Source organism: Meles meles, chromosome 15, assembly GCF_922984935.1.
Source record: "Meles meles chromosome 15, mMelMel3.1 paternal haplotype, whole genome shotgun sequence".
Taxonomy (NCBI): Eukaryota; Metazoa; Chordata; class Mammalia; order Carnivora; family Mustelidae; genus Meles; species Meles meles.
In genome coordinates, this window is record NC_060080.1 from 54,466,558 (window position 1) to 54,491,199 (window position 24,642).

The 24,642-nt window shown below is 46.2% G+C and overlaps 1 protein-coding gene across 1 annotated transcript in view; it reads right to left on the bottom strand.

Moving 5' to 3' along the window:
* Positions 1-24,642, bottom strand: part of ANTXR1 (ANTXR cell adhesion molecule 1) — a 212,560-nt gene that overhangs the window by 50,473 nt on the left and 137,445 nt on the right. Inside the window, exons 14-16 of the mRNA XM_045979412.1 lie at positions 14,204-14,245; positions 5,901-5,996; positions 5,210-5,377 (exon numbers count right to left, since the gene is read on the bottom strand). Of these exons, the coding sequence (XP_045835368.1) occupies positions 5,210-5,377; positions 5,901-5,996; positions 14,204-14,245 (306 nt within the window). The remainder of the gene's footprint in view (positions 1-5,209; positions 5,378-5,900; positions 5,997-14,203; positions 14,246-24,642) is intronic.

Consider the following 24,642-nt stretch of genomic DNA (forward strand, 5'->3'; position numbering starts at 1 on the left):
TAATAGCCCTTTGGGGTGTGAAAAGTCTTGGGAGATTTATCCAAACCAGTCCCTGGGCTTTACCCAAAGTCTAGGGAGGAAGAGGCCTTTGAGTTGACTCTACTGTTTATCTCAGATTTGAGTGTCCATCCTACACAGGTCTGTCCATAGGATGCATTTCAAGACACTGGTCCTGCCCCAGGAGAAACGCCCAATGGCTGCTGAGAAGCTGAGACAGATTTTCCCATTACCCTCAGCCCCCCCCCCCCCGTCGAAATATATGAGCTGACATTTAACTTTCTCTCATAGGAAGTTGACATATTTTGACTACAAAATGAGAAATTTACCCAGTCCAGGCTCCCAAACTATACCTCAGGCTCAGACAACCTTCGAATCCACAAAGGCAGGCAAATGGGAGCTCTATGTCAACTCTAGTTGTTTCTTCCCAAACAGTAAGGCGGGGCTGGGAATGTTTATGCGGCCATCATTCAAAGTATCCTGGTGCCTGAGGTTTGTGGCTGAGTTTCCTTTTCTCTCCTTTTTAAAGTTTTGGCCAGGCAACAGTTTGTCTGCCTTCGCTGCTGGGAAGTTAGTCAGACGTTGAGAATTTTGAGGGTAGTTCAACGACAGGGCTGTTATGGACTAACAGGGATTTTTACACCTTAAAATCTATGGTAAATACTGTGACCCATGCTTCTCTTTAGATGAAATAAATGAATGGATCATGTTGGAAACACACTCTGTCATGTGCACACACACACACACGTACACTTGCACAGTCACACACAGGATACTTTTTGCTTTGCTCTTTTTGAGTTTTGGTCATTGTTTAAGAAAAGCTTGGAGCTATTATAAAAAGTTGCCAGAGAGGGACAGAAAAAGTCCATTCAATATCAGCGGCCCCTCTGACAACACTTCGGGCTTTGGTGTGTCTTTCTGACATGCAGCTCCATCTAGCACAGTTTCATGGCTCAATGCTGCTTGATTCCAGGGTCAAGGTGCTTTAGGCCAGTGGTGAAGGCTGGCTTGACAGAAGATGAACGGAACAGAAGACCACCCACTACCCCCCGCCAGCCTCAACGAGTATTACGGGCTGACTCTGCCCCTTCACCATCTGGCTCTCTCACAAAGAACAGCCAGCTGGTCTGCCTGGCCATCCAGGGTCTGGCTTTTGTCCTTCGGCTGTCATTTCTAGTCATATGGAGGAGCTACTGGAAAGGGAGAAAATGGTTTCTCTAAAGGCTCCAAGCCTTCCAGCAAACCTGAAAACAGTGCTGGTTTTAATCTGTCTAGGGGCCATCTATCTGGGCATTACTTAACTTGTCTGAAATGGTCAGTCCCAATTTAATGAGAAGCATGGGGTGCTGTCAATCCGGGGGGGTGAAAACCGAGCAAAGGCAAATTAAGGCCAAATATTGGAAAATTTCCTGGTCATGAGCCTGGAATGAGGAAAGGGTATAGTGTGGCTGCTGTGGTCAGTGCCCTAAATGAGACTGGGGAATGGTGGAGAGAAGCCCATTGTGGACTTCTTCTCGTGATGAGTCCCCACTTGGTTTGCTTAGCACAGGCACTCACTTACTTCTCAGCTCCTCATATCTGTTCCACAAAATGCATGATAAAAGTGAGTCAAATGCAATACATTAAAAGATATATATGATTCTGACTACTTCCACTGGGGGACTTTCATATGAGTCTTCCCAGTGGCTCTTAAAAGTTTGCACTAGGTGGGAGTGTTGTCCCTATTGTAGTGGGGGCAGAGAACTGACTGGTCATTCTCCATGAGCTGCCTGCCGCCACCCACTCTCTGCCTTTCTCTGCCTTCCTAGCTCTAAGCCCTAGAAGGCTGACCTCTGCAGATAATACCATCTGGTTTCCCTTTGGTTTGGCCAATAGGTGGTACCAGAGGAGAAGAGGGCAAGATGAGGGAGAGGTCGGGACATTCGTTCCTTCTGTTCCCTCCCTGACCCCCTGCCTTCTTCAGTGGCTACATTCTTATAGGATAGGGATCTGTAAGCATTTTCTGTAAAGGGCCAAAGAGTAAATGTTTTAGGCTTTGTAGCTCAAGAGACAAACTCTGGGATATTATATAGGAACTTCCATAACCATTTAAAAATAAGGAAAACCACTCTTAGTTTGTGGGCCATCTATAAACAGGTGGTAGGGAAGATTTAGATTGCTGATTCCCTCTCTACGGCCACAGCTCCCAATGGGTGTCCTCTTCTCCTTGCCACTGGCGCCCAGGACACCATCTCCCCTCCTTGTCCTTTAGGCCCGGGGTGCAGCTCCCACTGTTGCTGGTCCCTGTGTGCCTGGCCATCACCGTGAGTTACCTCAACCCTGCCCTCACCAAAAGTTCAACCCTCTTGAGGGTGCTTCTGTTTCCCACCAAGAAGACAAATACAGTGAGAGGGCTCAGGAAAGGGAAGCAAAGTTTATGGAACTACGTGAAGCTAATGTTTTTCCCAAGGCCCAGTGAGGTCCACAGACGCTGCAGCTAAGGTGGGGCTCATCACAGAGCATGAAACTTGTTCTGCGTATGAACGTGGAAGTCATGGTAACAAGTCTGCTTGGAGACTTCTGGAGAGATCTTCTGGAGAGATGGACAATTTTATTTTTGAAATCCGTTCTGGGCTTCTATTCTGAAACCTCCTTGTTTCTAGCTTTCCCTCAACCAGCTGGCCCATCAACACATAAGATGACCTTTTTTTCTCTCCTCTCCTCAAAGAGATGGTGAGGAAAATGTCACCTTCTTCGTACTGATGGTGCCAAAGTGATCTGTGTGCGTCCTGGGAGGTAGCTAAACCAGTAGCATACTCTGGGGGTGGTTTCATAGTTAATTCTAGGTGTCAGCTCTTTAACAAGAGATGCTGGAGGCCCTCTGCTGGGCCAGGCACCGTACTATCACCCACTAAAGATGAGGGAACCATAGCTGCTGTCTTCAGGAGGTCCAGTCTGCTGGGGAGAAGGCTCCAGCATGAGCAGTCATACCCCGGGGCTATTGCAGAGAGTGAGCTGAGCAGGCATTGGCAGGAGCCACCCTACCAGCAGGAGGCAGTCACCGTTCCCAGGTTGGAGCAGGGGGGTCCTGCTGAGGGCCTGGGCCTGTCGACCAGCATCCCGGGTCTCTTCCGTCTGGTTCTTTGGGGTTTCCTTGACACTCACACTCTCAACCGCTTCACATGACTACAGCAGTTGTGTCTGTGGTGAAAAGGAGCCATGAACTCTAACGTGGGCCTGCTCACTGAGACTTCTGGCAAATCACTGAGATGTGGTCATGGTCTCTTGGCCAAGTGCCAAGGTTCCAGCCCTCAGGGAGCCAGCACCCCTCGGAAGTCCGGCTGGAACTGTCAGTTCCAGACAATTTCTTAACCGGGCTTGTTCAATTCCAGCTTGCTACCCCCCACAGCCAAAAGTCGCTGATTTAGTAGATGTGGGTTGGGCCCGAGAATGTGCATTTCCAGTAAGTTCCTGCTGCTGCTGGTCCAGGGACTACACTGTGAGAACGAGCAGTTGAACACAGTGACCAAAGAGGAGGCCCAAGAGCAGGGACTGTGGAGGGAAGAGTAATTGGGGCAACAGAGGCCTAAGGGAGTTTGGATGTTAAAAAGGGGGCACAGGCTAGGGGGGGAAAGGAGTTTCACTGGGAGAGAAAAAGTGAGCGAGGGGTGACGGCCCATGTGTCTTTGAAAGTCGCTAAGACTTTAAGATGCTCAGGCTTCAGGCCTGGGAATCTGTATTTTTAAAGCTCCCAGGGTAACTCTGATACTCACCCAGGTTTGAGAAGTTCTGTCTGCTTAATATCTGGCAGTACCCAGCACAAATACTTGCTGAATTCATACTAATTCCAAGTGGGTGTTGGGCATGTTTTTGGCTTTCTAAATTAGTCATTCTCTATCCTTATTTATTTCATAAAACTCCGTCCTAAACCACCAGTTAGCAGAGGAATAACAAGCTCTCCAGAAGAACTGGATTCTTCAAACAGAATTAATGTTCTTTCCAAATCCAAGATTACAGAAATGAAAACCTGGCTATGACCAAGTATGTTGTGTTAGTCACAAGGTACAGATTCCTAAAAACGACATAATAGAAAATTCCCTTTCTTGTTCATCTCAGAGACTCTGCTTGGCTCCTTCCTGTCTGCGCATGCATGCACGCCATTGCATGTCCTGCATGAGAAAATAATTAGAAGCAAACAGCTGTTAGGCAAGCAAGCTGCGTTTCGCCCACATCTTTCCAGAGTCCAAGCCATTGCCCTGAGGGGGCAGGGCAGGGGGTGGGGGTGGGGAGGGACTTAACTTAAAAAAGAGTCTCCCTGCTTTCAACACAGCAATCCAAAATGAAAATCCAGTGCTCTTAGCATGAGCCGGAGCTAGCTTGGCTGAGAAGAGGCGATTACCAATGACATTTCACTCCCTTGTTTAAAATGGTTATTTCTTTTGATTTTGTAGGACGAGGAGTGCTCTAAGATTAGCAAATAATTTAGTGAATGATGAAGATTATTTTCGCTCTCATGGAAGAGGGGTAAGGCCGTGTGGGTGTGTGTGATGAGAGTTGGCTCTCACACGGGGTCTTTCACCTGTGGCCTTGGACTTGGCCCCGTTTCTGTTTGCCCTATAGAAATAAAGGAAGAACAAGAGGAAGAGAAAAGAAACCTTCAGGAAGCATTAGCTACCTTCTAGGGCTTACACTTCCTAAGAGGCCAAAGAGGTTTACTTTCTGGAGCTGTGCAGGGGAAGAGAGAGATAGTGGAGAAAAAAGGGGGTTTTGTTCACAGCCAGGAAGAGTACTCACTCTAGCTCCATGGCCAACATTTGAAAGGCTGCCAGGAGGCTTGGACAAAGGGAAATGGGCTTGTGTTATGGCAAGAGGACGAGAGAGAAGGCATCAAGGGGAATGCAGCCATTTTTGTCAGGGGAACTGCCTACCCATGAAGTCATGAGCTAGTAGAGAAATTTGCACCTTCTGGGGTTATGTCCCCAGTCCCTTGACTCCTAGTCCACTTGCGTTCCACTAGAGTGCCATGGTGATTTTTAAAAGCCTAGTCTCGACTTTGATACTGTCGAAATAGAACAAGTAAGTAACTGTACTTTTAAGTCCATGATTTTAGAACTGTGTTCCTTTGTGATACTCTGGAATTTGATTGGATATTTTATCATGTCAAGACTCTGATTCTGCCTATGCAAGTGTCTTAGCAGGAGTGATGATGATTTCTGAGTAGAGAGAGACACACCTTGATCGGGGAGTACCACTTCCGAGGGGAAGAGGGCCGCCGCATGTTGTTGTTGAGATTTCGAGGCTCAGGGAATTCGTATTCCTGCTCCGGCATCTTGACTCTGGCATTCTTTGCCTTTTCCAACTTAGCACCTTCTTCTGTGGAACCTTTTTCTCCCCAACGAACCTAAAATAAATAACATATAATAAAATAAAATGACAAAATGAAGTATAATGTCCCCGGAGAACAGGCATCATACATACACAGGTGACATGCAGTATGAGTGCTGCCCACTCCCCAGTTCCCTTGGGTTTTGAGGGCCAGGGAAGAGGAGGGTATGGAAAAAGGAGAAGGGGAAGAGTTGAAGGGGCAGAGAGAGCAAGTTGGGCAGATGGATCTTTACGGAAGGAACTGTCCACGCTGTGGGGACAACATGTGCAAAGACCCCGCAGACCTAGGCAAGAACTTTGGATTTTATTCCAATGAGAGAGAAAACCACCGAGGGGTTTGAGCAGATGAGTGAAAACTACTCTGATTCAATGGTGGGCAAGACACGGGGGTGCGCTGTTAAAGGGGGGATACCCGCCATCTCTCCATCTGATGCCTTACGTAATCCACATCCCCATCCAACCTCAAGTATGAGTTGTCACCAGTTTTCTCTGGTGGCTGGCTGGCACACAGATGTGAGTATGGGAAACTCTGTTCTTACCTCCATCCTTTTAATGCCTCCAACGCCTCGCCCGCCATAGTAAGAGGCATCTACGGTAGGCCACTTTTTCTTGGGCAGACCGTCATCATCTTCTTCCTGCAGAAAGATTATCATACATGAAGGAAGCAAAGCACAAATGTTCTTTGTACATGTCCACTTTGGCAAAGTGGTTGGGAGGCGCTGCCTGGGTTAAACCCCAGAGCTTCCTGGGGCCTTCCTTGGAGCAAGTCACTTTACTTCCTTATCTGTAAAGCTGGGGTAAAAGCAGAATGACCTGGTTAGGTGCTGGCACAATCCTGGGACCCGTTCCCTTGTGCACCTCTACCCCTTCATGGGGTATTTCATCTAATTCCATCTACATGTTGATGACTTGTATGTTTATATCTTCATCCCCGACTCCTCTGAACCCAAATGTTGACTTGACACTGATGTTTCCTCTCAGGGGATAATAACCATCTCAAGAACACCACATCAAAGAGGAGCCTCCCCACATCCTCACTTTAAACTGCTCCTGCTCTAGTCTCCTCCACTGCCTGGAGCCACTCTTTTTTTTTTTTTTTTCAGTATTTAAATTTATTTATTTTTTCAATGTAACAGTATTCATTGTTTTTGCACAACACCCAGTGCTCCATGCAATACGTGCCCTCCCTATTACCCACCACCTGTTCCCCCAACCTCCCACCCCCGCCCCTTCAAAACCCTCAGGTTGTTTTTCAGAGTCCATAGTCTCTTATGGTTCGCCTCCCCTTCCAATTTTTTTTTTTTAATAAACATATAATGTATTTTTATCCCCAGGGGTACAGGTCTGTGAATCGCCAAGTTTACACACTTCACAGCACTCACGATAGCACATACCCTCCCCAATGTCCATAACTCCCTCCCCCTCTCCCAACCCCACCTCCCCCCAGCAACCCCCAGTTTGTTTTGTGAGATTAAGAGTCATTTATGGTTTGTCTGGAGCCACTCTTGAATCCTCTCTTTCCCCCACCATCCTTCCCCGAACTCATCTCAGTTTGCCAGAAACTTCTGTTGACCTTACTTCTAAACGATCCCAAATCTGTGACTTCTCCACCTTCACCTCCATCCCACCCCACTGGTCCCAAATCCCCTACACTTTCTCCATCCGGGTTGCCTAACTGACATCCCTGCCGCACTCCTCGCCTACAGTCCATTCTGCACAGAGCAACAGAGAAGAATTCCAACCCCAGCTCTGCCCTGCAAGCTGCGGCTTTAGCTCACCTCTCCAGCCTTCTTCCTTACCATGCTGCCTCCCTGCACTCCAGCCTGCTTGCCCTCTCTCTGTCATTCAGAGACTAAGCACATTCTTCTTCTTGAGGCCTGTGCACTAGCTGTCCCCTTCCATGCCCAGGAATGCTCCCCCCCCTGCTCTTCTCCTGGCTGGCTCCTTCCTATCACTCCTGGAGAGGTCTTCCTTGGACATCCCTCTAAAGTAGGCCCAGTCTTTTTATCCCATCAATCTGTTTCATTTTTCCATAATGGGTCCCAACATGGCTTGACATTTATTTATGGTTAGTCTCTCCAGGCTGGAATGTAAGGGTTCCATGGAAGCTTCTGTTTATTGGTCACGTTTACCATTGCATTTTCAGCTTTTCGAATGGCACCTAGCATGTGGGAGGTGCCTAAGAATTATCTGTCAAATTTATAGACAAATGAGATGAAATGATTCAAAGAAAGCAGTTAACCCAGTGCCTGCAACTTATCTCAGTGACCAGAAGTTAGCGCTTACTATATTTTTTTAAGATGAAGGGAGAAAACAAGAGGAACTTATAATATTATGGATGGAGAAGGGAAGGATAATTAGCAAAACTGCTCTTTATACTGGCACCATAATTATTCCTGTTGAGGAAAAATATCACCATCTACAGCCATGGCTAGGTTACAGGGTGGTGGTGTGATTTCCCTCCTGGATGAAGAAAGGAGGCTGAAGAAGGAGTCTCTGCAAAGCAGGAAAATAAGCCAAAGAGGCTGAAATTGTTCAGAACAAGCCTGCTTCCTCCAGCCTGTGTTGGTGGTACCGGAGAATCAAGGACTCAGAGTGGAGTCCTAGGTGGAAAGGGGCATCCCATGCAGGAGGCCAGGAACTGAGCAATGACAAGTCATCAGCAGGATAGAGATCCAAAGATAACAAAACAAAGCAATAACATACTAATGCATTAAGATTCTCTGGATGACTTGCTCTGCTTGGGATGGGCAGACTTCTTTTTAAAAAAATTTTAAAAATTTTATAGATCTTAAAGGACATGATCACAGCAGACCAGGGGGATCTGCAACATATTGGCAGCTGATACTTGGGTTGGTCCCTCTGTCTTTTTAAGATAGATCTGTCCTTCTTCACCATGGGACCATGAGCCCTGAACGCCGAGTGGATTCTGTTGCCCTTGGATTCTAGGTCTTGAACGGAGCCTGGTGCCCAGGAGGTCAATAAGCAGGTACCGAGTTCGTGATAACCACAGCTGAATTTATGAAGCCCTTGCCACGTATATGCCAGTCAGTCTTCCAAGTGCTTTACACGCATCAACCTTTTAATCTCACAGCAGGCAGCATGGTTCGTTTTACAGAGAAGGAATAGAGCTATTCGGTGACTTGGGTCACCCTGCTCATGGGGGGCAGAGCTGCCTTCGAGCCCAGGAAACCTCACCCTCATTTCTTTCTCAGTGTTGGCAACATTCTGGGTTTTGTCCTTTGGATTTTGCTTTTCCAGTCATTTGATGGTATCAAATAAATGCTACTTTTCTACCCTCCCCTCCTTGATCCTGCTCATTTGGAGGCTTTATGACTGTAAGATAGGATAAAATAATAAAGTCAAAGAGCCCCAAATATCAGCTCACAGTGAGAATTTCAGAAGGCTTAGGATGTCAAAGCAAAAACCTTAGATATCTTACACATACAGTTAAACTATGCCTGGAGGTGGGTGTCTGTCTGTCTGTCTGTCATATATGAAATGTGTTTTCACGGTTGGTCTTGTGCAGTTTTCCAAAGGAGAGAAATGAAGTTATGTCACTCAAAACTGAACATGACAGCACCAAGAACATAAGAAACTCCAAGACTAAAGCCGATTTATTCAATTCAATAGAACTGAAATGGTCTTCGGGGTCTCTTAATTTTTTTTAAAGAACTGGAGTACAAACACTAGAGACCATTACTGGAGCCTATTCATTGCACAGTCAGATCCAGGGAAATGAAGGGATCAGTGGAGCTGAAGCTCTGGTCCTGTTCCCTGATGCCTTGTCCTGGGAGTTTCCCCCTACATGCTCCCGGAGCTGCCCTTCCTCATGTCGTTGGTCTGCCTTGGACCTGCTACAGGCTCTAGGCTCCACTCTGCTGCACATGCGCAGCAGGGGCTGGCCTTCCCACAACAGGAAATGCCAGGACTTCGATCTGCTACGCCAAGTCCGCGGTGTAATCCCCTGACCGGAGCTTGCCTGCCAAACTCAAACAACAGCAGCAAAGACAACACAAAGGCCCAGGGTTCGACCGACAGGAGAGTCAGAAATTCCCTGCAGTTACCATGGCTCTGTTTACACATTCTAGAGACGGGAGGGTTTTGCAATCTTCAGAAGAGAAGGGACTCTTTGATGTGTCTTTTCATTTGGCCCAAAACTGATGGAGTAAAATCACAGTCCCCAGCAATGCCACCGAGAACATCGGCAGCACTTGAAGCGAATCTCTAGATCGAATTAAATAGAAAGTCTTTCTTGGGAAGCCTCCATCATACTGCCCTTCAAGGACGTGGGGGGTGGGGATGTTGAGGAAGAACTCCCTGGACACAGATCCTCTGCGATTATTAAAGGACAGACGGGAGAAGACACATTGCTCTGCATGAGCAAAGTAGTGGGGATGGAGGGCTTGTGGGCAGTCAGCAGAGGACGGTGGCTGTGAGAGCTGCCAGCAGACTGCCTGGGCCCCCCCTGAGAAGAGGGTCTTAGGCACCTCCCAGGAGCAGGACTGACAAGGATGGTGGCCTGTGCTGGAACTCACCCCTGTCCTTTGAAACCTTTTCAAGTCCCTATGCAGATGGTCTTGTGCTTGAGATGCCTTGGGTTTGGGTGGGGGGAGGTGAGGTCGTGGAGTGTAGGAATCAGGTTTGTAAGATGGTGCTTGGCAGATGAAGATGAGATATGGCTGGAGCAAGGAGGAGGAGTCAGTGGTGTCTGGAGAAACCGCAGAGATTAGGGAGGGATGCTGGTTTCCCATCAGGGGAAGTTATGTTTAAATCTTAAAGGATGTGGTGGCCCCAGACATCTAGTTGGCTGATGAGTGGGTAAAATGAGTGGCAGCATGTTACTCAGATGGCAGACATCCCTTCTGAGCCTCGGGTCCTCAGGCAGCCCTGCTCCAGGGAGAGAGAGCTCCAGAACCCCGAGCCTGAAACATGTAAGCTCAGTTTGCCCATAACTGGGTTAGTCTCATGCCGACCTGAGACACTGAATTTCGCCATCTTTCTAATCATGCTGGGCTTCTGGACAACTCCACGCTTCAACATTCTTGGCTGTGTGTGTTCAGAACATCCTTCTTCTGCTACTTCTATACCTCTTTTAGAATAGGGCTGGAATGTAGGCTAGTCTGTGAAGAACTCCCCGATCCCCCACAGAATACAAGGCTCTATTCTGAGCCAGATTAGGCTGCTCACCCCCAAGTCACTGTGCTGCAGGCAACACCTGCAACTATCTACGCAAAGGGGAACGTACCCAAAGCAGAATAGAGCCCAAGGAAACAGTTCCATGTGACAGTTCATGGAAGGGTAACCCATTTTCAACCCTGAGGAGAATCCCATCTAGCCACAAACAAGGCCCTTTATTTGTCTATTCCTTCATTTACTCACTCCAGCAACTGGACCTGAGCTCCCACAGCTTGCCAGCACAGTGTTATATTTTGAGAAAAATAAAGAGTGTGAAAAGAATAAATCTGCCACCAAGATCATCTATATTTATAGAAGAGTATGTTTTGTGGGGTGACGACATGAGTAAAGGACCAAGGCCACTGAAACTCCCAGGCACATGAGGCTCTGGAGGGCAGAACCCAGAGCAGAACTGGCTGTCCTGTCTCATCTGAGGTCTTTGGGGATAAGCCAGAGCGGTCACCCTCAAGGTCAGCCTTGGAGATGAATTCCTAGGAATGAACTGGCAAGTCAGAAAAATCCGACAACACTTCTCTTTGTAAATACCAAAAATCCCAGCTGACCGAAGATTTCCCCATTCTGAGTTGCATTTCACATATCAGGAGCCCATATCATATCTGTTTACATGCAAACACAATGATTAAGGACAGCACCATGATTGCCCTGTATTCTTCAATGAAGAATAGTGTATTTCCTTTTTTAGTATCAATGTTCCTTTTTTAAACTGTTGAAATAGAGAATACTGAATTCTGGGCCTGTTCTAACACTAATGCTTGAAGCGTGTGTGTGTGTGTGTGTGTGTGTGTGTGTGTGTGTGCGCACACGTGCGACAGTGTGCTTGGAATGTCTGCTGGAAAGAAGATGCCTGGCGGTCGCTTGGCTCTTTACCCTTCCAGAGTAGGGGACAACTCTGACTTTCCTTGGAGGCATAGCTGTAAAGTGCTTCAACTTGTCTGGTCCTAGACAAGTTACATGATTTTCCCATAACTCGATTTTCCCATTTAAAAAAAAGTTCTTGCCACAGAGAAATTGTTAGGATGAGTGAGCATGATAATGAACCTGGAAATAAGTTCATTATTCAAAGCCAGGTGCTTATCGTTAATTGTATGCCCACTCATGTCAGTGCCTTTAGCATGCAGCTCTCTTCCTCCCAAAGAAACACAGTCACAAAATCCATGGCAGGTGACTTAGAACTAAACCATCAGATGAAGTACATTACTGGATTCTGCCTTAAACTGCCATTCATTTGGAGAAGCTAGAGGCTTTGTGAGGAACCCTCACTCTGCTGCCAATTAGAAAAGACTCTCAACCCAGAAAATACCCCTCTTCATTGTTGAAATTGAGATTTCTTGCTTTTACCGAGGTCTCGAGAAAAGTAATTTTTCTTTGTCTTCTCTTTATACAGAAGGATCACTGTTGGTTGCTGGAATCTCAAAAAGTCATGTTTTTTATATTATGTATTTCAATATTCCTTATTAAAAAGGACCACTGAGAGCTCATTATAAAGTTGTGTTCATTCTAAGTTTAGCTATTTACATAGTAGATATGTCTCCCTTAGGATATGATGCTTATAGAACTGATGAAAGTTTGGATAATTAATGTTGAACTTGTTCACATATATGGCAGAGCGTTTGACTTTATAGAGCCATTAATTGAGTGTTAGACAATGTGTTAAGTTCTTTGGGGATAAGTCCAAGATTCGTGTGATATAGGTCCTGACCTTCAAGTAGCTAATGATCTTAAACACTGATGCAAAAGAAAAGGTCAGTAAAATAACCCTGTAATGTGGAGAAGGGAGAAATGAAAAATTAGTCCTGGTGGGAGGAATTCCAGTGTTTTTGTGGAGATAGTAGCATATGAGCTGTGGGACTGGTGGGATTTGAATGCAAGAAGCTGGAGTGGAGAAGGTTCTAGAAGTCTAGATTCAGACTGTGATTTTTGGAGCACTGTGTAAGACCCTTGGTAGGGCTAAATTACATTATCTGTTCCTGTGGAATTTCTTTATTTCTCTGCTGAAACATTAGGAAGGAGATTCAGGCTGCTTAACTCATGAGGCCAAGGAATTATGAAGACAAACATAGGTGCTGAGTGAGCAGCACAGCCTGTAGCTGCCCCAGCCAGCCTGGAAACTCCTTCAGGTCTAACACAGACCTCTAGATCTCAAGGATCCCAAGCTTGTCCTTCTCTTTCAGAAATCCAGTCGGCCTTCTTCAGCTGGAAGTATGACTTCTCTGGAAATAGTGCATGCAACTAGGTGGTAGTGGGTAAATCACTCCCCATAGCCCGGTACCTAAGTCCCCTGCTGTATTTTGACCACAGTGGCTGCCAGGTCACCTTCCAAAGGCAAATGCAGAGTCAGCACCAGAAGAAAGGGCAACAGCTCCTCTAACTGAACATAATGAAGGGAGGAAACATTCTTCACCCCAGGGCAAACAGAGCAACTTCTTTAAGCGAAAGATTCTTGCCCTATTTTCCTTTGGTAGTATGAGACAGCTGCACACAAGGAAAACAGCCAAACTGGAACCCGTGGAACTCGCCATGGTGCTTTCTCTTGAAGGATTAAGAAAAGGCTTTTGTGGATGTAAAGAGGATTTTTTTCCTCCCTCCTTTTTGCAAAGCAATGTAATTTCCTCCCTTGATTTTTGGGCAGAAAGTTTGCATTCCAACAATATGTGCTTTAATTGATTGCAGCTATTAAATCCCTTGGCTTATGAGCATATGGTTCAGGGTATAACAGACCCATGGAATGTTAAATTCAATCATTCTTCTCTCCGTGTGCAGGAAACTTGATAAAGGCATTGGGAAGAGGAAGGGTGAGGGGATTGTGCTCAGTTTGGATACAATAGACTTAAGGGGTTGAGGGCAATGAACTTGAATCCTTGCCCCTGTATCTTTTGATTCCACTAAATTTTCAGACCTGTACCCTGGCTTCTAAATTGGTGAGTGATGCATCCAGGGAGGCCTGTTGCTTTGGGCGTGATCAGGGGATGAGGAAAGCTCCTGGCCGAACGCCCGTGCCCAGGGATGCTCCTTTTCATGGTTAGCCTTTAATGCCTCCACCAGATTTTACCCCAGGCCATGCTTGCACCAGAACTGCCTACTGACCAATTTATGGAGGAATCTAAGATGTTTTCTCTTCCTTTAAATGATGAGGATTTGAGAGCAAGGTCAGGATATTAGCATATCCGTTCCCGACACTCACATATTTGTATCACTGCCTGGCAGATCTTTAGGTGACATTATTTTCAGTGAGAGCAAAGTGGAATACTTCAGCATCAGGCTGTTCCTAGAATCACTAACTGTTGGGAGAATGTAACAAATTTGCCCTGATCTACATACAGGAAGCATATTTTTTGCAGGGAAGAGAGAAACCCACAGGGTCTGTGTCAGAGGAGAAAATTGTATGGATAAAAGTATCTATGTTTGCATTTCAGATCTTATCTTTGCAGGGAGAAAACCCTCCCAAACCATTCTGTCTGTGGGGGCCAGTTCCGTTCAGTTCCTGTTCGTCCCCGATTTGCCAAGGATCCAAGACTTCCTCCCCACTCCCTGGGCCTGATTTAGCTCTACTTTGCAGGGGCTTGAGTCCCCGGCCAGCCCAGCCAGCTCTCTGTCCCACCTTACCACCCTCTCCATCCGGTTGCTCCCTGCTGTGGTCACTTACCTCACTCTCTTCTGCAGGGGGTGGAGGGACCTCCTTGATAATCTGAAAAGGATTAAAAAAAAAAAAAAAGAACAAGTCAGTGGAACTCTCTGGCCACCTGCTTTCCAAGAGACCTGTACTCCAGAAGGGCCTTGGAAGTATGGCCATAATTACCACCGTGATGGGCCAGTGTAAGAAAAGCTGGGTCAATGCCATGATTTTGACCCAGAGATTAGGGCCCCGACTGAAGGGGTACAAAGATTTACATTACAATATTCTAAGATTGTATTCTGCAACATCTCTCTCATCAGGGCTGAAGAATAGAGGTGTGTGGACACTCTGGGCAGGGAAAGCAATCCGGAACCCCTTCTAGCCGATGAGAGGATAACTGACACATGGGAGGAGGATAGTTGAGGGCCAGTGAACAGTTCCTCCTCCTGCTTATCCCCAGCTTGCACGCCTCGTGTGTAAAAGGAATGCCCTTGCAGATAATGAGATTTAGAGTCTTTTATAAAGCATCTTGGCCATTACCTACTGTGACTGACCCCACCATGTCCCTTGGAGGCTCCCTCCTCTCACCCCAGGCTTAATAGAATTTTGGGTCCCCTACATGCAGTCTTTTCCTTAGAGAATTCTGCTAAATACAAAAGTCATTTTATATATATCTCTTGATGTCCTAGGCTGGCCTGGGCCACTTTGAGCTTGGGAGCTCAGATCCTGCCCATAGGACCAACAGATGCTTACTCTTCCAGTTGGGGTGCTCACCTGGCTGCTGACCTGACGGCCTACTAGGTATCAAGGTCTTCCTCATCGCTCCCTCCTGAGCACATGTCTCCTTTGATTGGATGACTTGGGGGCCTCATTGGGGTTCTGACCCCACTGCTGTCGCCACACTACCATTATCTGTAAGATCATCTCTCTGTGTTGAGACATGCTACCGACTTGAGGTTGTATTAACACCGGCCAGGGAACAGAGACTCCAGCCAGCTAAAAGGATGTATTCAATTAATTAAGAGGCAGAGGTTAAGGCCTCTGGGGCTTTCAAGCTGTCATTTCATCTGCCCCCACTTCCTGGCCACTGTGGGAAGCCTGCTGAAGGTCTTTGGAAAGCATAAAGCCATGATTTTGCTCACCCACTCAACACTGGCTCTGAATTCCTTAAGGAAATCTCTGGGGAAGGCCCCTTCTATTCAATGCTGACTTCCCATCGTCCCAGAGGTGGGGATGATTTTAAAACAGGAAGTGGCCAGAAACCGGAGGGAGAGGTCAGGAGTTGGGGACAGCAGTCTGGTAGACAGCTTTTCTCTTAAGACAGGGTTGGGAGGGAAGTGAGAGGGAGAGCAGGATATCGAGGAAACAGACAGATGTTGGCAGAGGTGCTAAGGGCAGTGTGCACAGCAAGGATGCTGGATATACAGAGGTTCCATGCAAAACAACTGGGCTCTTGTCTTCATGGTGCTTCTAGCTTCCTCCTTCACTGCATAGAAGCATAGCATCGTTGTCCAGTGGGAACCCCAGACCAGCCTTTTTCTTATTGTGAAGATCTGACAAATTCTTGAACCTCCCTGGGCTCCACTGTTCTAATCAGTTAAATGGGAGTCACATAACCTTGTAGAGTCATGATGAGCAATAGTGTTTGTAGAACATCTGGTATAAAGTGGGTGTTCAATAAATGGTGCATGCTCTTTTTATATTTATTTTTTAAAAAGATTTTATTTATTTGACAGAGAGAGAGAGAGATAGATCATAAGTAGGCAGAGCAGCAGGCAGAGAGAGAGGGGGAAGCAGGCTCCCTGCTGAGCAGAGAGCCCAATGCGGGGCTCGATCCCAGGACCCTGAGATCATGACCTGAGCCAAAGGCAGAGGCTTAACCCACTGAGCCACCCAGGCGCCCCTATTATTTTTTTTATTATTTTTATTATTCTCCTTTGCTTTTCTTTGTTTTCTCCTTTCTCTATCTCTTTATTACCCCTTTAACAAAGGTTTCACTTAACCCCTTGCATATACTGATCTACTAATGATGATGTGTGGTGGTTTCCATAAAATGAGTAAGGCAGAGGGCTGGTGCTTAGACAGTGGGCAGGGGCTTGACAGTGCCCAGGGATGTCAGGGTGGTCAAAGCAGGTGTCTCACCACATATGGGGCATGGGACATGAGCCAGGAAGTGCAGCACCAAGTGGCCTACCACTCAGACCAACCCAACAGTGGTTGCCATTCAGGGTCACTTCCTGAGTATTTACTGAATTCTACATCCAGCAATATCCCAAGGGGGACCCACAAGACAATGTCAAAATACACAGTGTATCAAATATTCTTCAAAGGTGGACTAATTTGTAAGCCAGGTTTCATGCTGACACACTGTAAATGAGCACCTGAACTTCTGGAAGAATGCCACCATGCTCAGGTAAATAGGAGGCACCTCTAGTCTGGCCTTCCTGGATGGGTGCCTGGCGGTACTGAGCAGGAATGACGAGGAAGTCTTCCTGTTGCTCCAAGCTCCGCCACCACCAGGGCTCCCCTGGGACAGCAGGAGAGTGTTTCAAAGAATGATCCAGACAGGCGACACTGAAGTCATTACATGATTATTCCAAGTCATGAAGCTAGACAGGCTGTCTGTGAGTGAGCCAAATGCCTGTGCCAAGACCAGCACACGGGCCACCCAAAGGAATGCTCTGAGCCCAGCGACACGTCGATCTTCTCCACCCCAACCCTCAGAGGGCCAGAGCGCAGGCCTAGGAGAGCAGTTGGGCAACACACCGCATTGCTCTTGAGCCTGTGGTACCACTGCAGCCTGGCGGTGCAGAGGGGCCCCGGACCCACAGAATAAAACACCAACTGCCCCACCTCCACAAGGCCTGCGTGATGTGCCCCACCTTCCCACCTCACCCCTCTGTACTCTTCCCAACACTTTGCTCACTTCAGCCTCTTGGTCACCTTCTTGCTCCTTCCATGCACCCTGCTGCTTCTCACTTGTAGCCTAAATGCTTTCTACTTCACCCCACTTTGTCCCTGTGCCTGCACACAACCAGGTGAACATGAACTCATCAACTCAGATAGATCACCAGTAAATATACCTGCCCTCGAAGTCGCCCCAACCTCACAGACAGGCAAGCTCCCCTTTATGGGATCTCGCACAACCCAGTGTCTTTTGTAGCACTTTTAATTATAATTAATAGATGAATTCAATAGTTCTTTGCTTCCAACTAGTGTCACTAGAAAGCGTTTATTTCTAACTAGAACATAAGCTTGAATCAGCGCTGAGCACTGCTAAGCACAGGCTTGACTTGGCCCACTTTCCTTCTTAGAAGGTTCTGGGAGATTCCTCTTTGTTGTAAGTGGGCTTGTCAGATCTTTCCCCATTAGGAGGGACAGAGATAGGATGGTAAGGTTGAAGAGCTCCTTAGTAAGATGTTTCAAAGGAGCACGCTCAATAAACATATTTATAGGATAACATAATGGCACTGAATGGCAGTACTGGGGACAAATCTGGGGACATTCTTCATACTTCTCCTCCAAGAGGCCAGCACCACTTCTCTACTTAGCATCTTTAGCTTGGATATTGTGAATGGGCAGAAGGTGACCATTTGCTCCCTTGGAAGAACTGCCCTAGAGATCCTTCTGCATTGTTGGTTAGACTGGTGAGGCACAGGGGATAAGAAAAATGAAACAGGATGTGGACTTCTGCTGAGCAGGGAACCTGATATGGGGCTTGATCCCAGGACCCTGGATCATGACCTGAGCCAAAAGCAGATGCCTAACCAACCGAGCCACCCAGATGCTCCTAGAACGTAGACTTTTGAATTTTATTCATGTTTCTTTCTTATCTGATAATTTCTTGAAGCTGTCTCTGCTGTGAATTGGGAGCAATGCCCCCTCTCCCATCTTATCAGTTTTAACCATGTTTGTTTAGATAAACATGAAATAGGGCCAGATTTGACAAAGACTGTTGTATGGATAAAGGAAAGAAAAGATCAAAAGATCAGGTAGAATCTTATTAAACTGAAGTCTCACTGGCAACTTTACATTGAGTCAAAACAAGTTACACCCCCCCCCCCGGCCTTTTTTTTTGCGTACACCCCTTGGTGTGGCTATTGGAAATGGTAAGGATGAAGATGTGGAGACAGCTGGTCTGGCATGAACATGGTAGGAAGATCAAATATACCCAGGTCCTCTTTGATACCTGGGAACTTCACTCTGGCTTTATGAATCCAGTTCACCTGTTTAGCTCTCTGTAATGCTCTCTTTAAGAATTAATTTTATAGAAAGTTGAGGTGAAATAAAGTACCTGCTGAGTTTATTTTGCTTGTGTTTTTTTTTTCCCTCTAGAAGTATTCAAGTTTTGCTCCTAATTTGTATGTTTTGTTCTTTGCCACTCTGTTTGCCCTTGCTAACTTCACTGCTACTGTTTTGTGTAGTGGAATGCAGAAGGCAATCTACCCAGTTTTTAACACAGGTACCTCTTCCTTTTCCCAGATGATAGCCACACTAGCTCACTAGATGTTCCATTTATTTATTTTTGTTTTTTATTTTTATTTTGTTTATATTTATACTTGTTTTTATTTTTTATTTTATTTTTTAAAAAAGATTTTATTTATTTATTTGAAAGACAGAGAATGAGAGAGAGCGAGCGAGCATGAGAAGGGGGAGGGTCAGAGGGAGAAGCAGACTCCCTGCCAAGCAGGGAGCCTGATGAGGGACTCGATCCCGGGACTCTAGGATCGTGTCCTGAGCCGAAGGCCGTCGCTTAACCAACTGAGCCACCTAGGCACCCTTTATTTTTATTTTTTAAAGATTTTATTTATTTATTTGAGAAAGAGTGAGAAGAGAGAGAGAGAGAAAGCACGAGCAAGGAGGAGGGGCTGAGGGAGTGGGAGAAGCAGACTCTCAGATGAGCATGGAGCCAGATGGACATGGGGCTTGATCCCAGGACCCTGAGATCATGACCTGAGCCAAAGGCAGATGCCTCCCGGACTGAGCCACCCAGGCACCCCCTATTTTTTATTTTTAAAGACTTTATTTATTTGAGAGGGACAGAGCGCGCGCGCGCAAAAGACGGGGTAGCGGCAGAGGGAGAGAGACAAGCAGACTCCCCTTCGAGCAGGGATCCTGACCCAGGACTCGATCCCACAACCCTGGATCATGACCCCAGCTGAAGGCAGACAACTAACCGACTGAGTCGCACAGGCACCTCTAGGTGTCCCGTTTCAAGCTGTGTGGGAGGTCAACATGGTGTGAGGAGCAGGAGGAGGCCAGGCCTGGCTATTCCCACCTGGTCACCTGCTGTGTCCCCACCACCACCTCTTCACATTTCTCCTCCTTCTCTTTCCTGTCTCTGCTCCCTGTGACAGCAGCTGGCTATAGGCTATAGGCTAAGCTGTCCACGCTCATTATAGACAGATGCTCATCTGAGGGCATGAGAAGTGGGACAAAACAGGGGACTCTTTTTGGGTTCCCTGTCTCCATAAATCGTATTTAGGGACTCAGGATCCTTTTTGCATGAGCTGGATGAGAATCACCTCTGCAACTCCTCCACGCTGAGGGCACGGTTCTCGTGTTGCAGAGAAGCTTCCTTGACCTTGAACCCGTTGTGTTGTGCAGGCCAAGTTCAAGAGGACTGCTTAAAAATACTAGTCTGTTAAAAAATTCAGCACAGGTCGTCTAATTTGAATGAGATTTTTTTTTTTTTAAAGATTTTATTTATTTGACAGAGAGAGATCACAAGTAGATAGAGAGGCAGGCAGAGAGAGAGAGAGAGAGGGAAGCAGGCCCCTGCCGAGCAGAGAGCCCGATGCGGGACTCGATCCCAGGAGCCCGAGATCATGACCTGAGCCGAAGGCAGTGGCTTAACCCACTGAGCCACCCAGGCGCCCCGAATGAGATCAGTTTTAAACTTCATGGAGTATCAGAGTGACCTGGAAGGCTTCTTAAAACACAGATTTCAGGGCTGCACTTGGCAGTTTCTCATTAGTAAGTTTGGTGTGGGGGGAGGTGCCTTTGGATTTTTTTTTTTCTCTTAAAGATTTTATTTATTTGAGAGAGAGCGTGCACAGCAGGAGGAGAGCTGCTTATGGTTGATTAGAAACATCAGCTTTGAAAATGTCTCCATCTAAACATTATGGTGTCCCCTGCTTTATTGTCAGGGACTATGGGATCTCCAGAGACCCTACATCAGTGCGTTGGGGAGGACAAGGAGCTGTTTGTGAAGACTCTCAGCTCCGCTCACAGGCACTCCCTGGCTTTCTCTACTGAGTATTTGTGCTCATCTATGCGCAGAGCTAGCCATGCCTGGTCTCTTGGACCCAGTCTGAAGCAGTCCCAGCCAGAGTTCCCTGGGAGCTAGGGACACAGATCTTAGCTTTCACAGTCTACACCATCAGCAGTTAATGCACTGAATGGTGTTTGCATCTTTCTCAGCCCCTAGAAGAATGGGCATCCTTGGCCAGCTTTTGTCTCGACAAGTAGCTCAGGGTTTGTTACTCAGTCACTGTTTCTGGGAAAAATGGGCGTGCATTCCTATGGAGGAAAATGTAAAGGAAGCTTTCCTGATTATTCTCACCTTCCTTGCCTCTCCTGTAAGCACTCTGGTGATACAAGACTCAGGACTGCTCTCCTTTCTCTCAATTGTTCATATAGATGCTCCTTTAATAGTTAACACGCCAAGAGTGCCAACTGCTGAGAGTCGGTTGTGACACTTAGATGCATTATGAGGTTCTCATTAGGGTCACAGGTTGGATTTATATTAACTATAGTACTTTGTTGGACACATCTATACCCCATTCTATCCCCTAACCCCAGCTTCCACATAAATTCACTCAAGTGTAGTTCAAGAATCCACTTTCTAAGCACCGTGTCCCAAACTAAATTTCTGATAAAGCTTCCCCAAAATTTGAAAGTGACATGTACAGTCCCTTTTGTTACACTATAGTTATGCAATATGTGAATTTGCTCATATGTGGTAGGTAAAATGGGCACAAAATCAGTAAACCATGAGACGTTACCTCAAAATTTGATTGTTCATGAGGTAAAGGAGAAGGTAATATATATATATATATATATATATATATAATATATTAATTTTTTGTGTGGTAAAAAAATCACGCAATATACCATTAAACTTTTTAAAGTGTGAGGGGATTATATTTGGTGCCACTGAGTAGCATCAGGGGAAGGTAAGGATGCTGCCCAGCCGCCATCAGTGACCTGGGAGGAAACCCCCCGCCACACCATATCCAGTTTCTCACTTCTGTTCACCCTCATTCTATGTCTGTGTAGCTCATGCTCCTGAGCCTCTGTGCTTTTCCTCATGAAAGCATTTACTACAGCATCTTCCACACAAATGTGTGTCCTGGTCACAAGAGTCCAGACACCGAGAAGGAGGAGAGGCTTACACATGTGGAGGAGAAGCTTGTGAGGAGATGAGAGAAGATGAGGCATCAGACCAACGGGAGTAAAGGGGCCCACACTGAGCTTTATCAGAGGCCACATGGAAGAAGAGCCAAAAGAAAGGAGAATGGAACTGAATGGGAGCCATCATTTGCTTTGAAGAGGATTAGAGGCACGTGCCACAGACTGAGGGAGAGGCTCTAATGTCACAAGCAGCTGAGTAGCACTTTTATGGCATTCAGTCTTACTTAGAGCCACACAAACAGTCTTTTTTGTTATGAACAGAAGGACCTGGCAAAACAACAGAAGCTGGATTCCTATTTTAAGCTGGTGCAGAAGGAATAACAAGACAATGAGTCACAGCCATCCACCTCTGGTATCGTGACACTTTGTCCTAAGAATGTCCTTCCTTCCATCCTGTCTCCGTCACTCTAAGCCACAGTGCTACATCACACTCACAGGCACCAGGAAGCTTCATGGGTCTGTTTTTACAAATCCAGGCAAAGTGGTATATTTACTGTAGCATAATTTAAATTAGGCACTTACGATGCTTAAAATGGGAGTTTTTGAATTTATTATTAATTTTTTTAAAGTGGATTGTTTTACTAGACTGCACAGTTTTGAATGTTGTGCTCTGAACTCATGTTCCCCGTTAGTCCTGTTATTTTTGTGGGGCCAAAATTCCATAATGCAGTGGTATTTTTAGGAAAATATGTTTCAGGAGAAATGATAGTATTTGGAGAACTTTCTTTTCTTTTTTTATTTTGGAGAACTTTCAATGTACCTGCTACTTAACAACCATTGCTAACTTTGGAGAGAATGCAGGAACACCTGACTGGGCCTGACTTCCTTATCTAATGTTCTGATCTCCATGCTTCCCATATGTACTGGCAAACCTCAGAGAATCTGAGTAATAACATTCCTTTGGTTTTCGGTAATTTTGGATTGTGAGCTCATGGGTACTTTGCATTTACCTGAAGGAATCCTATGAGGACTGGGTTGAGGGCTCCACCTGCCAGAGAAGATCTGAGTTTCCTTCTGAAGATTCCTAAGTACTTCCAAACTGACCACTTTTCTTAGTGTGCAATTTACAGAACCACAAGTAAGATACATGAGAATTCTAAAACTTAGAGGTTATAGTTTTGAATTCTTAGGGACACACACACCCCAAACCTAAGGCCCATCCTTTTACACAAGTTCCCAGCTTTAAGCAGAAGACTCCATTCCAACTCCTATATAGGGGATATAAGGCCATTTTTTTTTTTTAAAGATTTCATTTATTTGGGGGTGCCTGGGTGGCTCAGTGGGTTAAAGCCTCTGTCTTCAGCTCAGGTCATGATCCCAGGGTCCTGGCGATTGAGCCCCACATCGGGCTCTCTGCAAAGCAGCGAGCCTGCTTCCCCTACTCTCCCTGCCTGCCTCTGTGCCTACTTGTGATCTCTGTCTGTCAGATAAATAAACAAAATCTTAAAAAAAATTTTTTTTCATTTATTTGTCAGAGAGAAAGAGAGTGAGACAGAGAGAGAGAGAGAGTGAGGGAGCACAAGTAGGGAAGCGGCAGGCAGAGGGAGAAACAGGCTCTAAGGAGCCTGATGCAGGACTCAATCCCAGACCCTGGGATCATGACCTGAGCTGAAGGCAGATGCTTAACCAACTGAGCCACCCAGCATTCCTATATAAGGCTATTAAAACAAATGCCTAGGTTATTGAGATCAGAAAATCTCTCGCCCCTCGGACTGCCACTGCTTTAGGGTCAGCCAACCATCTGATTTCCAGATCCTTCTTTATTTTGGCCCTGAAAATGTTCTCTATTTTCTTAATGAGCCTGGATATGTATTTGGAACAACTTTTATTAAATTTTTTTCTAGAAGTTTTTTCTTCCCCCTTTGTTTTGCTATGTGGTCCTCACTGTATCATCACCAAGAGCAATTTCTTTTTCACAGATGATTGCTCTTGCATGCTCAGAGGGGCTGGCTCAAATAAATATTGTATTTAGATGGCTAAAGTTTTGGGGGGCCTTAGATTTAAAACACTGCTTATCCCGAGACTTCTGGGTTGGTCTCTTAGCACTAACCCTTCCACTGCCTACTGGCCTCAGGTTCTGTGTGAGGAGAAGCCATCAGAACAGAGCTGTGTAGAGAAGAAATGCCAGTCGAGCTCTGAAAGCCATCTAACAAGGGCTTTAATATCTCAGGTGGAAGGGGACACTTGCTCTCATGCTTTAAATTCTAGACTAACTTTATCATAACCGTTTTTCTCATTAAAATGTAAAAAACCAAGGGAAACTGGGCAACTTGATGTGGAAAACATCCAGGAAGTATGACATGTTGGCTAATGGCCGATAAGTGGATCTTTCTACTCCATGAGCAACGTAAATGTCACGGAAATCTCACAGCTGATTGGAGTGGGTCAGTGCTGGCCAAGTACCGCCTGGACTGTCATTGGACACTGTAGTTTAGCAAAGGCTCTGGTGCCAAGGGGGTTGATCTAGAATGAAGTACAAGAAATTTTCATAGAAATTAGGTCAACTCTTTTCTTTTTTGCATTTGGGACTCAAATTTCAAATGTTTTTGGCCCTCCTAGTTCATCTCTCTTAAGATTCATGTCTTTAATTTGCCTTCGGGCAAATGCCCCAGTAACTAAAATGAGAGTAGTGAGGGACAAGCATTTTCACATTAGTTGATCAGGCCTACGTGGCTCACGTGGTAACTTAAAAGAATAGCTGTGCATAGTCTCCAGGAGCTGTTATGTCACTGTCACTGCAAAACACTGTTAAGTGAAACAATGAAAAGAAATCCATGAATTCAGACCCCCTCAGGCTTGGGGAAGGAGCGTCTGGTCTGCCTAGGTTATGGGGAAGATGATTCCAGCCACACAGGTAGTGCCTACGGGATCTGAGCAGGGCACACAGGGAACAAGGAAGGCTTGACAATGTTCACAGCATGTCATGCTAGTTGGCTTTGATGCAGCCTCTCAGCGGGCCAGGAAAGAGGCCGCACCTCAGAGGTCAGGAATCTGCTCTTTCCACTGCTTGACTATGTTTCCTGAACAGTTTTTGGTAGAAGACTCATGTTTTT